At 37.7% G+C, this 16,566-nt stretch overlaps 1 protein-coding gene across 1 annotated transcript in view; it reads right to left on the bottom strand.

The window, feature by feature from the left end:
* The window catches only part of GMI1 (gamma-irradiation and mitomycin c induced 1), a 143,741-nt gene extending 135,257 nt beyond the window's left edge, over positions 1–8,484 (bottom strand). Inside the window, exons 1-5 of the mRNA XM_090000911.1 lie at positions 8,333–8,484; positions 4,241–4,658; positions 4,129–4,158; positions 3,832–3,918; positions 3,670–3,725 (exon numbers count right to left, since the gene is read on the bottom strand). Of these exons, the coding sequence (XP_089857037.1) occupies positions 3,670–3,725; positions 3,832–3,918; positions 4,129–4,158; positions 4,241–4,561 (494 nt within the window). The 5' untranslated portion in view covers positions 4,562–4,658; positions 8,333–8,484. The remainder of the gene's footprint in view (positions 1–3,669; positions 3,726–3,831; positions 3,919–4,128; positions 4,159–4,240; positions 4,659–8,332) is intronic.
* Between the last annotated feature and the right edge of the window lie 8,082 nt (positions 8,485–16,566).

Below are 16,566 nucleotides of genomic sequence, written 5' to 3'. Positions count from 1 at the left end.
TTATGAACCCAAACATGAAAGTTTTTGAAGATTTTAAAAACTTCATGTTGTGCTTCATAAAATATATCCAAGTATACCTAGAATAGTTATCGATAAAGGTAACATGATATCGACTCCCGGAAGAAGAAGCATTAGAGGCTGGTCCCCATATATCAGAATGAACAATCTCAAACAGTTTAGAAGCGCTTTTATCAATGAAAATAAATGGCAGTACTTGACTTTATAACTTGACAACTGGGACAGATTTTATTATTTGACTCTTGACACAAACTAGACGAAGAAATTAAACCACTAGAAACAAGCCTCTCAACAAAATCCTTATTACAATGCACTAGGCGACTATGCCGGACTCTTGACTGAACGCATTAGCAAAACAAGGAGAAGAAGAGCTTCCGGAATTGGCAGCTAACTTGATTGGAACACAGAGCAATGGATTTTCTTTGAAGAGATACATATTTTCTCGTCTTTCTCCTTTAACGAATGTCCCTTACCATAACCAGGAGTAAAATTGATGCAAGAATTAATATCATCAACGAGTTTAGAAACATAAACAAGGTTCTTTTTAATATTGGGGACAGGAAAACCATTTGACAAATAAAGGTTAAAATGACATAGGAATCGAAACTTTTTCAGAGTGGGTGATGGGATGACGATAGCTATCTCTAGTAATAATTCTATCTCTACCAAAATAAGGAGTCAAAGTGTTAAATTTACGTCCATCCCCAGTGATATGGTTTGCTGCACCTGAGTCAACATACCAAACTCCCTGATCATACTGTTTCAAATTTGGTCCTGCTATGGCAGCCAACACAAGTTGTTTGTCCATTGGTAACTATTGTTTTGTTCCTGATCCTCCTGAATTTGTCAGTCCAGAATGCATTTGATCATTTTTAAACCAACCGTTGGTTTTAACATGACCTAGCTTTTTTCACATGTAACATGTGGGAATTCTCCTGCCTTGAAGAGGAGTCTTTGAAAGTGAAAGCAGTCTGCGGCCTCCCTGATTTCTTCATCGTCCTCCTCGCATGCCCCCTCTTCCTCTCCCATACGGGGTATTCAACATGAGCACACTATGACGGTCAACTGTCGTTGAAGAACTTTCAATTGTACTTATCAAATTCATTTCAAATTGAAGAAGTTTTGGGCGCAAAGCTTCAATCGAAGGCAGCTCATCAAAACATGATAAGCTAATATAAAGAACATTATAATCAGGCCCTAATCCATTGAGAGACCGTTGCACCTTATCCTTATCAGGGATCTCGTATCCAACCATCGCAAGTTGGTCTGTAATTTCTTATATCTTATTGAGGTACTCCATGATTGAAATAGATCCCTATTTAAGATTCAGAAATTTCTTCTTCAAAAACATAATTCTTGCCTCTGAAACCTATGAGTATGTCTGCATAAGCCTAGCCCATAGCTCCATAGTTGCACGTCATAAGGAATACTCACCAAGATCTCCTGTGATAGAGTGAACGTGATATAAGCAACCAATGATTGATCATGTTTCATCCAAGAAACATAATCCGGATTTCGAACAAATACTGTAGTGGTGACAGCCCCTTTCTCATCTTTTTCTTCACGTAAAATGAATTCTGGCGGGACCTTAACCGACCCATCCAAGTGTGCAGAGAGACCTTGACTACGGATGAAAGGAGGAATTTGACTTTTCCAGGTAAGAAAGTTTGAGGGAGTCAATTTTTCAGAGACTAGCTGGTTGAGAAAGCTAGCCGAGAGAAACGAAGACGAATGGGAATCCATATAAGATAAGGTGTGAGGGATATACAAAGAATTTCTGAGAAGTTGTTGCAGTAAAGGAAATGAGCTTAACTTAAGACACAAATCTGTCTGAATTTTTTTTTTTTTTGAGAACAGATACGATTACCAAGGAATAATATACGCAAACAACAAATCTCGAAAACTGCTAATGTAAATCCAGAAATCTCAATAAAGAAGAATAAAGAAATAGAAGAAAGGGATTAACATAAATTCAAAAATCTCAATGGAAGGAAATCGATTAGAATCGATATTCTAGAAACCAATATTGATTTTAGGAACACAGATTAGAATCGATATTCTAGAAACCCGAATTGATTTTAGGAACGCAAATAGATCACAAATAATATGAACCAAAAAATTTTATTTTTTTTTTTGGAAATCCAAATCAATATAGACTTTCAGAATAAGAAAGAAAGAAGATGAAAGCTGAAATCAGAGAACAAGAAAAAGGAGAAGCCAACGATGGAGAAGAAGAATAAAAAAGGGAAGGAGAAGTCAACCATCTTTCAAGACTTACCTGAATGAAGGAATTAAGGTTCAGTTGTTGTTGTGATACCAGGTAAAATCAGGTCAAGTCACCAAATCTTCACAAGAGAGAAGACAAGAGAAAAGAGAAGAAAGAGGCTGCAGAAAATATTCTCCACACCCTTTCCTCATGGGTTGTGGGTTACTTTTATATCAAGAACAAAATACATGCCAAGAATGCCCCTGATTAGAATATAGACTAGAAATACAGCAGAGGGGTAAAATAGGAACATAAAATACATAAAAAAAAAGATAATATTTCAATCTGGATCTGGATCACATCCGAATCTGGATCACATCCGGATCTGGATCTAGATCCAGATCTGGAACGTCACGTCTCAATAGTTCCATCATGTGTTAAAAAACCAATCTAGTGTTCTTAGTGAAGGTAAAATAGGAACTTCACAAAATCTTGAAAGTTCCCCATGGTTTTGTTTGAGGAAGGTTGACCCAAGGTCCCTATTTGACACTTTGGGGGAAACATTATGCTCGGATTTGGTATTTAGAAAATGTTGGTACTTGACATCAAATATTTGGTAAAAAGTCTGTTTGAGATCCGAAAATTTCCCTTTACCAAATGCACGATCTCAGACTTAGCATCCTAGTTTTAGTTGAACTTCAGACTCCACCAGTGCACCTTCCAATGCCCACCAGAATTTGTACTCACTCCTACATAGGAGATTGTGAAGGCTGAACATCACACTCTACTAAAAAGGCTAATGAGACTAAAGAAGAATGAAGTGAATGAATTCATACTCCCTAGGAAGCATTAGCATTAATCCTTTCAGCAGGGTCCATGGAAAAGCATTCTTGCCCTTTGCATCTCACAGACAGAAAAATAAAGTAGGCTTCCCAAAAAAATCAAAACATAAATAATTTATGAACACCAAAAATAAACTAATGGTGGTCAAGATTTTGACCAAATGCTTAGTCCGTAGATTTCTATTTTTAATTCAAAGAAAACCAAATCAGAATTACTAATGCCACATTTTGCCTGGAAAACCAGAGAGAGAGAGAGCAGTACTTGTGGGAAGATTTATCACTGCCCAAAGATATTCTTCACATATTTTGTCCTATCCATAATCAATGTATTTCTTAAATTCTCACAAATGGCATCAAAGAATCTAAATCTGTGTTCCATATCCCAGGCCCTATGGTGTGAAAGCAGACAGCTTCAATACATTTTAACAATGCCAAATAGGACTTTACATGGAAGTTATGCAAGGGACTAGCTTGGTTAACAAGACAAAAACTCGCTCTGATTTTGAAATATAAAAAAGTTTGGATTATGTGGTTGAACTTTTAATGGAAAAAAGATAGTCTTGTAATCAACGCTCATGATGGTGATGAGTGTATCTACTTTACCTAACTAGTTTCCTCTCGTTTGGAGAATTGAGCCATACAGCTTGCAATGAATTATCCTGATACAAAAAACAGGAACCGAAAAAAAAAATCAGAAAGAACACATGCCAAATGGACCCATAGTGCAGAACATAGAAACATTACAGGAGCACATTAGTCGCTTACTATTAAATCAGCAAGAGCAGATTCAAAAGTATACTCTGCAGGAAGTTCTGACAACAAATCTGTATCAGGGGTCAGATCCCACATATTCTGCAATGACAAGAAAGAACAATAAAGAGAAAGTATAAAACTATGCTCACTTATGTTTAACAGCTGTAACATGATGATCCTGCCAAACATAAGTTTCTTCCAGAAACAGAACTGTTATGCACACAGTTGGCGTACATTTGAATGCTTTTCGTTTGTATATTCATGAGCATATACAAAATTCACATGGATCCAAAAACCAAAATTACCAACCTTGCAAGCATAAACGCCATCTTGTCCATCCTGAAAAAATGCCAAAATTCTTTTGTATATTAAATAAGGAATAGAATTGTCAAACTAAATCAAGAGAGAGAGAGAGAGATACATGTAACATAAGAACATTGGGCTTCGTTCTAGAAAATTCACCAAATCTTATTCTCTTCCTGATTTTCATGCCAGCAAAATCTTCAAAGTATATATCATCATTCCACCTGACATCTCTTTTAGAATGATGTTTCATTTCCAATTTATTACATTCCTTCCTCACAGCACGAACAAAGTCAGGCAAAAGGATTTCTCCTTGCCGACCATGCAAAATTAAATCTACATGAACACCATTTGGCAACAGAATGCAAAATGTATATGTTCCTTCTTCATCATCCAAATATTCTTCCAATGTCCTCTTTAGAGGCCTTCGGACTAACATTTTACTTTGTTAGATAACCTCAGTAACAATCTCTACAGCTAGGTCTCACAGCATCTCCTCCATTAATTCGATCTTTCAGCCAGAGCCAACATGAAAGCTGCCAAATGTAGCCATACAATGTCATATTAGTTAAATGCAAATACTAGAACAGGCCTAAGAACTCACACTTACAGATATACGAGCTGATATAGCACAAATTAGCATAATGATTGTTAACCTAGATATCTGCAATGGAAAACACAGGCAATATTAACTGTAATTAAAGAAGAGAATCCAGATGCAACCAACAGAGGCAAGACAAGCCCCCACAACAACCAATCAGAGCTTGTTAATCAAGCTTGACCATGTGATCATCTCCTTGTAAGGATCACCAATAGCAAGTATGCAGAAAACGATCAACAATCACTATCAACGTGCTGAAATGTGCAGCTGCAAAACCCACTCAAACCCGACAGGTGGAGCCGAACAACCATGCAAAAAGAAATGGGGGGAAAAAAGACTAGACTCGATCACAACAAATGACAGATTTATTTCATTTTGTAGTACAAACTCTTTATTCTTGCACTTTCTTAGGCAACCTTATAAGCCATATTATAGCAAGAATATGATGTTTTAAAGTGTGGATCTACATCTAATGCGACATTTCATGTGAATAGTAATGGATTTTTACTGTCATAATAGGTGGTTCACCAACAGGAATTTGTTATCAATACATCCATTAAACTACATATCTAAAAAATATCATTCATAAAACCCATTGATGCCACTTATTTTATATTTACACTAGAGTTGCCTACAATTTCCTATCTTCTACTTCTCCACGACATTAAATTCTTCACAAAAATATACAATATTCAAAACAGATATCATTCTGATGCAAATTAAGAGTGAGACAGCTTACCCAAGCCGAACAAGTATTTATACATTTTGATAATAGGATCTAAATTTTATCAAAATCCAGTAAGATAAATAAATTAGAAATAGCTCAAAGAAGGTAGAGTTAAGCTACAACTGAGAACCTAACTTAGACTTCGGGAATGTTATGACCGTTTTTAGTATCCGCGGGTTTAAGGAAAAGTGAAAACTAAAATTTGTGTGCATTTAATAGGAACATGCATACAAAAGCAACTCTGATAAATACCTTAATAAGATATTCATGATGCGCATTGAACAATGCATATTTATTGTTCTGCATTAGTTCATGTTTTCATTCTTATTTTGTTTCGCATGATAATTGTTTAAATGCTTGAATGATGAGTTGATTATGAAAATTGTTGTGATATTCCTCTGAAATTATGCATGAATTTGGTTTATGTTACTTCCTTTTTGTTTGAATTTTTAGAGGAATGTGTACAAAGGACTTTGGTTCTTACCCGCAGCCTCCAATTGAGGATTTTGGAGCAGCTCTCGCGTATTCTCCCTTCATTGCTTATTCTTATGTATGACAGAAGGAACCCATGAATTTTATCATGGTATCAGAGCAACAGGTTCAGATTTAAGGATCGTGATCTTCTTATGAACATCCAATAACGCTTCTTCATCCGATAAAGGTTGTCCACCTCCAAGATTTTTCTTCCTACACCTTTCTCCTTCATCCGTCACATATTATTCTTTTCCTTTCTCCTACGTTCTTCTTGTCTCTTGATACCAAAATCCAACGTATTTCTCCTCCAAAACTTGGAAAGGAACATCAAGGAAGAAATTAATTATACTGCTCGGTTTTTTTTATCATTTTAAACAAATTTCAAGTTCTTTACACAAGAACCGTTTTGCAAATCCATATGCAAAACCAATTTTGGGCCCTGGCCAGATAAATTTTAACAGTGCAATTAATTTTGGAAAACCAATAATTTTCAGAAATAAAATTTGCAATGCATAAATAAAATCAATAACATTGGAGCAACATATGCTCTTCGCCCACATGGCCCGCAGTGGTTCACATCTGACCGCAAAAGTTTCTCAAAGTGATTTATGTATCTTTTGCAAAATTTTAGTGAACATGCAACACAACTTATTTCAACACATGTCCACAATGCACATTCAATCACACAACACGAATGCACATTGAAACCAACTGCATATGCGTGCGAACAAATGCTTGCAACATACATTATTATGATCCATTTCATGCAAAAACATCCAAACATGCACATGATCATATTTATCAAAACACCAAAATAACTTCAGAATTTTCATGTGTATGATATGCACATTTTTGCAAACATGATAAAATAAGAATCAGTTTTACGTATCTTCAAATGAATACGTACATGACTAAACTCATATGCTCAGACAATAATGCAAAAAAAATCTTTTTACAAGTCCAACCATTGAGGCTGACCCATATACATAACCACATTCATGTATATGAATCGACCATTGTGAAAAATACGCATTTTCAGCATGCTGGCTGATCCATGTGATCATAATCATGTACATGGGTTGGTAAGGCCCCCAGAATTTATGTGTGTATCCTATACAACAAGCTAACTGCATAACCAATAAAGCCAAAACATGAAAATATTCACAATTGCATGGACATGTAGTTCGATTAGCATATAGCAAAGATAATGCATTCAGATGCATGAGCATAAACAATCAAGCCTTAATCAATGCCAACCATGATCAGCTTTAAAGGCGTGTAACATGATAGGTTTTACATCATAACAGGAGCATGTACATAGACAGAATCAGACCAGATTGCGAGCTTTATGCACACGACATATCTGATCTAGTCCAGATCTGCATACTAATGAAACACGGCAGACTTGCAACATGTGTTGTCGACAGATTTGTCTAGATCTGCCAACATATATGAATCGACAAGCTTGACCATGTCTACATGTCAACACATATGCAAGTCTGGTCCAAGCACCAAAAACAGTATGTTGTAGGGTTGATAACAGTCAACCAACATAACATACAACATAATGGATAGTGTAAAGAAGATAGTTTCAAAACATAATTTTATTTGTCTTCCACACTTCATTGTTTTTCTTTCGTATGCCTTATTTATTTTATTTCAATCCGTTAATTTGTAGTACCTTGCTAAATTCCAGACACAATCAATCCACGCAGTTTTCAGCAACAGCAACTACCTTAAGGAACTGTAAAAATAAACAACAAATAGGCTATATTAACCTAAAGTATATCTCACGGCCAGTACATTTTTGCACAAAAAAATTAATAAAAGCTCATCCAAACAATACTCTGATCGGAAAAAGAAAATCAAAACTCATCTAGGTAAATTTCCACAGACAGCATTCTTCAATGTTCGTGGAAAGAAACCAAACAAACGAACAACTTAAAAAGGCAGAAGCACAAGAAATATATAGAACTTCTGTCAAAAAGTTTCAAGTAACACTAAACACGCGAATGCTGTAACCAACACGTCCAAATAAAGTGTCAATGCAAACACATTCTCGCATCAAAGTGCACAAACATGTACAAATCTCAGAGAAATTCTCACCAAAACCTCCATGTAAAGGCTTATCAAAAGTTTTATCCAAACCTTAATCCAATATAAACAAGAAATGTGGGAAACAGAAAGCAAAACATCAACATCGCGTCAAATTACATGCGAAAGAGGACGAAAGAGTGAGAAGAAACTAAAGCGATTCGCCAGCGGCGAAGACTTCACTAACATAGATAAGTTCGCCGGAGCAGAGGATAAAACTACGAGATTTTTCGGTATTTTCCTGCGATTGCCACAAAGAACGAGTTCGCGGAGAGAAGAGAAAAGGAATGAAACTCAGACAGAGTAAAAATCACCTCTACTGGCGATTATAGCGCTAAATGGGGATTGAAATTCACGCCGGAAGAACGAAAATGAATGAGAATTCCGCCATGAAAGATCAGTAGGGAAGGAGTGTGAACGAACTCAGGAAACTTCTCGAGGAAGGCTCCTCCGCTTTAACGCCAGAATGAATGAGGAGAACGACACGCTGAAACATGGTATATATATATTGGTATCGGTGAACGGACAATTACATGCCTGATTAAATGATTAAAGGACTAATTTGTCCTAGAATTTTAAATTTCCACGTTTGTTCCTTCGATGTGAAGGTGTTGGACTTGGATCGGATCTGGGCATTATCGATATTCGAATCCGACCTTATCGGATCTAGATTCGGATTAGGAGCCAAAAGTGTGAAAGGCAATACCTAATCCGAATCCTATGAGCTTATCAGATACGTTTTGGACGTAATACGGACGGACAATCTGTCAAATTTAGATTCTGTACAGACTCGGACTCAGAATTCAGATGCAAATCTTCGTACTGGATCAGAACCTGATTGTTAATCGAATCCTGTTTGCGTGACACAATCAGAGTAATCAGATTCAGCACTCGGATCCATTTCGCTCCACGGGGCACACACGCAACTCATGGGATTCGTTGGATGCTGTGTCACAATGACAAGAGTAAAAGGGCACAAGACGCGTTATTCTTGTGTAATCGTCTAATTAAAATAGAAAATAGTATACGATATCTATTAAAAATAAAAACATAGTATTTAATAAGACGCGATACGACACGACACGGGGGCAAGTTAAATAATCCCTACAATGGTTGCCTCAAAGGGGTTCGGTGTAGTGGATGGAAGGGACTAGGCCGCTAAGCAGGTGGTTTAGGTTCAAATCCCATGAGCGTCTGTCCTTGCATAAGCCTGGCGATCCCTACGTCAAAGGGTAAGAGGATTAGAGTTTTACACTGACGAAACAATGATTGTAAGCACGGCAAATACCGGACCCGTTTATGGGGCCCATTTGATGGTTGGAGATGACGGCAGAAACATTTTTCTGGTGCAAGTGAGACGGATATAGGATGATGCGCTAAATCACCGATCATTGGTGCTTTAGAATCATCACCGTCCATGATCCCATCACCCTTGGTCCACAAGGTAAGCTGTGGGGCCCACATTAGCAGCAGCACAGCAACTCACGCCATGGTATGATTTAGGGGTGGCAAAATCTGACCCGACCCGCCAACCCGCTTCTTGGCTGGGTTAGGGTTTGGCTTAAACAGGTCGTCCCGCTTAACCCGTTAATTAAATAGGTCGTGTTCGTGTTAGGGGTATGCCAACCCGTTTGACCCATTTAATAAACGGGTTAGGCGGGCAAGTCAATTCATTTACATAAACCCGTCAACCCCCAACCCGTTTATATATATATATATATATATATATATATATATATATATTAACTTAACTAACCCTAACTCTATATATATTAACTTATCTAACTGCCAACCCATCAACCGACAATCGTGTCTATGTTATCGGGTCGACCCGTTTAATAAACGGGTCGCTGTGTCGTGTAATCGTGTTGTGTCGACCCGACCCGTTTATTAAACGGGTTAACTGTGTCGGGTCGGGTTACCCGTTTAATAAATGGGTCGTGTTCGTGTTTGCCACATCCGACCCGTTTAATAAACAGGTCGTGTTCATGTTCAGTTATTCTGACCTGCCAACCCACCAACCCGTTGACCCACCGACCCGACCCGATTGCCACCTATGATTAGCCCACTCATGACTCGGTTTAAGACCCTTTGGGGTTTAACTCATGAGACAATCGTGATGAGACAAGTCAACTCGGATTTTTTAGTTTTTATATACTATAAAACTAAGATGTATTAAAAATAATAATATATAAAATATTCAAAATAAAAACATGAAATATGTAAAATAGGAGCAGATCAGGTCATGCTGAACGTGAGTGTTTTTGCTCATGCCAACATCGTGGTCGTATGTTTGCATTTTTGATGAATGCCACATGGTTTTGTTGACTTTCACTACAAGAAACCTGTGGATTAGCGATGACCTAAATCCGTCGCTAATCCAATGCTAATTCGTCGCTAAACAGTTTAGCGACGGATTAACGTCGTATTAGAGATGGATAATTTTCATCGCGAATTTTTCGACGCTAAGTAGTAACAAAACTTATCCATCGCTACTTTTGTCGCTAATTTGCGACGGATTAGCGACGAACATGATCCATCGCGAGTCCTTCGCTATTTTAAATTAGTGATGAATAATATCCGTCGCTAATCCATCGTTAAATTAAAAAAAAAATTTAAAAATGCTATCTGCCAGCGCATTTTCCGGCAGGAAGCAATTTTTTTTTTGCACAGAACCGACGCGTTTCAACGTTGGGACGCTTTTCCACAGCGAGCCGATCATGGCCGGAGAAGGGACGCGGGCAGTCGCAGGCCGCCTCTCGCGGTGACCGATCGGGAGGGAGAACGACTCCCCCTGGAAGGAAACCAACAAGCTCTGGGTCGATAGCCAGAGGACCTCCAGCGCCCGCTTCACGGAATAAACTGACGGCGAAGGAGTGGACGCGCGGGAGGGGGTAGAGGAGCGGCGTTGATCGACCGACTGCAACCTTTTGGGAGTCGTAGTGGAGACGGGATCCGACGAGGGAGAGGTGGGACGGGCGGTGGAGACTGGCGAGGGGCACCGTCGGGAGGAGGAGGACGGCGCGACGGAGAGGTAGCGGGAGTTGATCTCGCGACCCTTTGGCCTTCGGAGGCCGACGCCATTGTCACGCTCGGAAGGTGCGAGAGGTCGCTGCCCGTCATCAGAGGAAGGGCGGGGCTTCTGGCATCCTGAGAAGCGCCTGAGGTGGGAGACGGTTTAAATCGAACGGGGGGAGGGAAAAACGGAGGGAGGGAAAATTTCGAACGAGGGGAGGAAAAATTTCGCGCCTCAGGTGGGACTGTTTAAATCGAAAATTGGCTACAGAATTAGCGAGAAAATTTTTTCGTCGCTAATCCATCGCTAATTAGCGACGCAAAAAATTCCCTCGCTAATTAGCAAATTTTTTTTAGTGTTTTGGCAACGAAAAAATGTTGTCGCTAATCCATCGCTAATTATCGATGGATTTAGAGAGAGAGATATTTTCATCGCTAATTTTGCAAATATTTCGAATGTTAGCGATAAATAGTTTTTTCTCGCTAATCCTTCACAAATTTGCGATGGAAAAAAATTTGCCGCAATTTTTTGTCGCAAATTAGCATTTTTTTTTTTTTAGTGTTTGAGCTTTTCAAAATGCAAACTGGACACGATGTCAGCATGAGCAAAAACGCTCAGGTTCAGCGTGACCTAATTTGCTTCATATAAAATATATATAATTAAATGTTAAAATCTACGGATGATAGATGACTTGTGGCCAAACCCAGTTTTTTTTTTTTATAACCTGAAGAAACCGCCTGACACCAAGTATTGGTCGTGCAGGCTCAGCCTACCATACATGTGGTCGTCGTGTTCGCTGCATAGACTCTTAGGCTATGACCCCAGACCCCAAGGCTTATGCTATGCATTGGCTTGCACTGGGGGGTGTGAACACCCCAAATTTTTCAAAGATTTACAAAATGACCCTTTTTTCCATTTTCTGAGAAAATCAAATCAACTTCAAAGCTAAATTTCAGTCATTCTTCAGATTTTCTGAATTAAATTCCATATTAATGTATTCAAAATCGATTCTGGATCTGGATCGAGTGTTTTAAATCCATATTTCTTCAAAATCCGGATCCAAACCCATTTCTGAAAAAAATTTCTCAAAGTGACTTTAAAATTCTCAGAAAAATTTCCTTTTGTAAATATTTTTACAAAAACACAAAAAAAAAATTATTAGTTTTAAAATCTTTAACTTCTCGTAAAGCTTTAGGATTATTCTAAAAATACAAAAAAATCGAAAAATAACATAAAAACTAAAAAATTGGAAAAATTACAAGAAAAGCAAATGATTCTCAAGGTTTTAAGAAGCTTCTTGCTGAAAACCTCAATTCTGAACTATTTTACAAAAATTTCTTTTTAAGGGTAGCCTCTTTTAGGAAATATCACAAAAATTCCAACAGAATCCTCCTGCGCGTTTTCCCCTTCTCTTTCCACCCTCCATCTGCAAACCGCATGCTCTCTTCTCCACCATCAATCCTCAACGGATTGCCCTTCTCGAGTATTCCATTTCACCTTTAAGAAGAGGCCTCCAAGCCTCTTCTGAGGAGCCCATTTTTTTTTCTGGAGATCGGTTTTCCATTTCAAGTGTCCATCAATTCCCTCTATCGAGAGGCAATATCCGCCTTGGTTGATCATCCAGTCCTTCTTCTTTGATATCCGTTATCCACCAATTTCCTCCATCGATCATCAGGTTTTCCTTCTGGAGGATCGATCAAACATCCATTAAACCCTTCCATCGATCCTTTCAACCATCATTAATCAAAGACTTCACAGTGATCATTTTACGTCCCTTCGATCATCAAGCAGAGCCACACTCGCATCAAAGGAGGTCTGTCTAGCCCCTGCAGCAATCGACTTCTGAACATTCCTCATTCGGTGTACATTGATATTTTACCTATTCTTCTCTCCAACCGTCCAGAGAAAATATCTCGCTGCAAGAAGCTTCTGGTAACTCGGTAAGAGCTCTTTTCATTTCCTTTTGTAATTTTGAGCTTTTCATGTACTTTGATTCCTTTTTTTTTATTATCCTCTTTAAACAAAGCACTTTCGTGACCCTGATGTTGCTTGAAGCAAGATCGGGTCGCCTATCGTGCAATAATAAATGGGATTCTTCCAGATTCCTACATTTTATTTCTGTAATCACATGTTTTCCTCTGGGTTTTTCCGTCACATATCTCCCTATTATCTCCATTTTAATGTGAACCTAACCCCTATTTTCTGAACACACATTCTTATCATCACTCTGTCTCTTAATGACTTCGATGATATTTGTTTTAAGAAAAGAAAAAAGAAGAGAGGGGAATCTTAATGCCTTTCATCAACATTGTTTCATCATCAAGACATATGGTATATTTCGTCATGTGTTTGCTGCATTTTGTGTGATTTCAATTTCTCTACCCATCTCATTTTCTTTTGTTTTTGTTGATTTCTTGTTTCAATTACATTCCATAGCGTTCTGTTTTACTTTTGCTGATCTTGATTGCAAGGCATTCTCATTTCAAAGGTGTTCAATTATACTTTGTTTGCCCTACGCTTTTATCCCTCATTTAATATCATGCTGGATCTCAGCATTTCAATCACATCCTGCTGCATCTGAAACAAGGATATATTCCACGTTTCTTTTTTTTACAATTTGACATTTCATCATCAATCATGCGTGGCTTACATTGTCATCAGGCTGTTCAATATTTTGTACCTCCCATTCAAAAAAAAAAGGAAGAGATATGACCCATTAAAACCTCCCAGTTAATCATTTCTGTTATTCACTGTTTTGGTGGCCTCCAGCCTCTTGCTATTGGTAGCATATGTCATGACGATGCTCATGAATTTTCATCCAAATAATCTCCTGTTTATAACATATTTTTTTTGTAAACTGCTGTGTGTTATTTCAGTCATTAAGATTTCTTATCTACAGTTGTATTTCCATTATTTCATTAGTCAATACCATTCATTAGCTTTGTTTATCATTTTTTTTTACTTAGTTATAGTTACTTCCATTTTGCCCAGATCGTTCATATTTCAGGCGTGCTGATCATGTCTCACATGTGTTACTCTAGCCCCCATTAGCGCCTGTCCCTGTAATGTCCTGTCATTGAGGTGTAAATCTGAGTCTCAAGTCCAGAAATTCAACATCATCTCACGATCAGTCATATTTCTTACCTTATACGTATTAGGAAAGTTCCTATAAAGATGAAGACATCATCGTTTCTGGAATTTAATTGATCTCCAGCACCTTCAGTATAGTTGTTGTATTCCCTGTATATAGAGAAATCCAAAAAAAAAATATACCTCCTGTATTGGACCGTGGAACCTTTGTGTCCAATGATGGATCTTCATGGTGAAAATGCTAATAGTGGTGCCTTGCAAACCAAGAACATGTTGAGAGTTAAATCACTGTTGTTAACCATATTATCATTCAAGTCAAAGGTAAGTGTGTAGTTAGATATGAAATAGTTTCCTGTGGATCACTTGATTGGGTGCTACTTGTTAATCATCAGTGATATGATGATAATGGTCAAATACTTCCAGTGAATGGTCATTAGGACCGTTGCTGGTGGGAGGCCAATTGCGAAGAAGTCTTGAGAATAAGGAGGTGTCATGACCTTCCATTAAGTGCATTCTCTGTTTGTTACTCAGGAACACCAAATTTGAGTTGCAGGAATTGAAAATTTAACAACTGTCTCTTGGTCTAAATAATGCGATAGTCCATTAGCTCGCTGAAATGATAACTGGTTAAAGGGTTGCATAAGTATGTTGCTTTCTGAAATTTTCGGACATAAATGCAGTAGCTAGATGTTGGGAAGTATCATGATTCCTGTGGGTTCGGTTATACTGTTTCATTATAGACTACTGTTTCTTTGGGTAATTTTCCTCTCTGCATAACATACATCTACCCCAGTTTTACACAGCAACACCACCTCCATATGTTGCAAACACGTGTCTTCACAAACCTGCAACCCAATCATCTGTGCATAGCCTTATCACTGCCTCATTAGTTACTTCCACCCTCATTTATCACAGTATCTCACACTCATAGCTGTTGCTGTGATTTTCCAACTCCTGCTATAACATACAACCCTCTTCCAGCAATATTCACTTCCACCATTGCCTACACTTTTTCAGCACTACATCTCCACGTAATCATCCACTCCTACACAATGCACCTGCTGAATGATATTTCCCTGCATTTTTCTGCAAATATCACCTACATGTATTCATCTATGTCATATGTATCATATCCCTTCACTTCCCATTCAGCACCCAGCAGTGCTGTAGCTTCCTTTCATCTACTAAAAACAATCATCATTGCAATGATTTCTCTGCATCCACAGCAGCTCCCTGAGTTGCTGTAGTCTCCTTGTTGTAAGTCGCAAATCAAACTTTTAGCAAACTTAGTTGGCTGTAGCCCCTTACCTGCTTACAGTAATGCTCCAGCACTACTGTGTTTTCCCTCTGCCAATACTTACAACAATATTGAGGCACTGCTGTGTTTCTGTTTTAAAGCACCCGTAGATGTGCTAATCACCTCCAATATTTGTGCTGTAATTTTCCTTCAGTTCAACTATGCATTACTTATACTTGCTGGAGCCTCACTGTAACTGTTCCACCCTTTGCTATCATCATCCCATACACCTTTGCACCTTGTCATCTATGCTTACAAACACTATCATCACTACCTTCATGTTTCTGCACCCCTTTCATAAACACCTCATGACACATTTGCTACAGTCCCCCTACCACATCTTCCGTCTCACGGGCTATTATAAATACCTTATATATATGTATATATATACATATGTACATACACATGTCCATATGTATATGTATATGCCTATATATATATGAATATATGTGTGTATATACATATAAGTATATATGTAGGTGTACATATCATTTCCCATCTTTCCATCATAAGTGCCTTGACATATGAGCAATTCCTCTTGACATTAACATCCTTTTTGACATATGTAACTCTCTTCCATTTTTTCATACTAACCAAGTATTTTTTGCAGGAAATATGTGAAAGATATCATTACTTAGGGTTGTACATTTGATTTTATCCATTGTAATAGTTAGATGGAATAAAAATTTACATTTCCTGCTTTAGGTAGAATGAATGAGCATTGTAAATATCATGAATTGTTTGTTTTCCATGCATTTTTCTTTATTTTTCAAAAATTCTCACAATGGTAAAACACGAATGGCACGTGCACCATTTCGTAAGAGATAATAAATACTAAGTTGATGATCCACATCAATGGCCATAGTCAGGGTGTGGACAAAACTTAGCATTTCTATCTTTTACAAAATAACACTGGATCCATTTTCAAAATTCATCATATTTTCCTGAAATATTTTCTTCTTTTATCAGAATTTAACTTAAAATTAACCCAAAATATATACCAATGGCCATAGTCAGGGTATATTGAGGGTTCATTTCATTTTAAATTCTATAAAAGCACCAAAATGTATTTCATTCTTCTCTTGAATTTAAATATAGATTATTATATAATATATTCAATGACCATAGTCAAGGATGTATTATAT

The sequence above is a fragment of the Nuphar pumila genome, chromosome 3, assembly GCF_984573655.1.
Source record: "Nuphar pumila chromosome 3, dmNupPumi1.hap1.1, whole genome shotgun sequence".
NCBI lineage: Eukaryota > Viridiplantae > Streptophyta > Magnoliopsida > Nymphaeales > Nymphaeaceae > Nuphar > Nuphar pumila.
The sequence above is the reverse complement of the archived record's forward strand: the minus strand, read 5'-3'. Positions and strand labels throughout refer to the sequence as shown.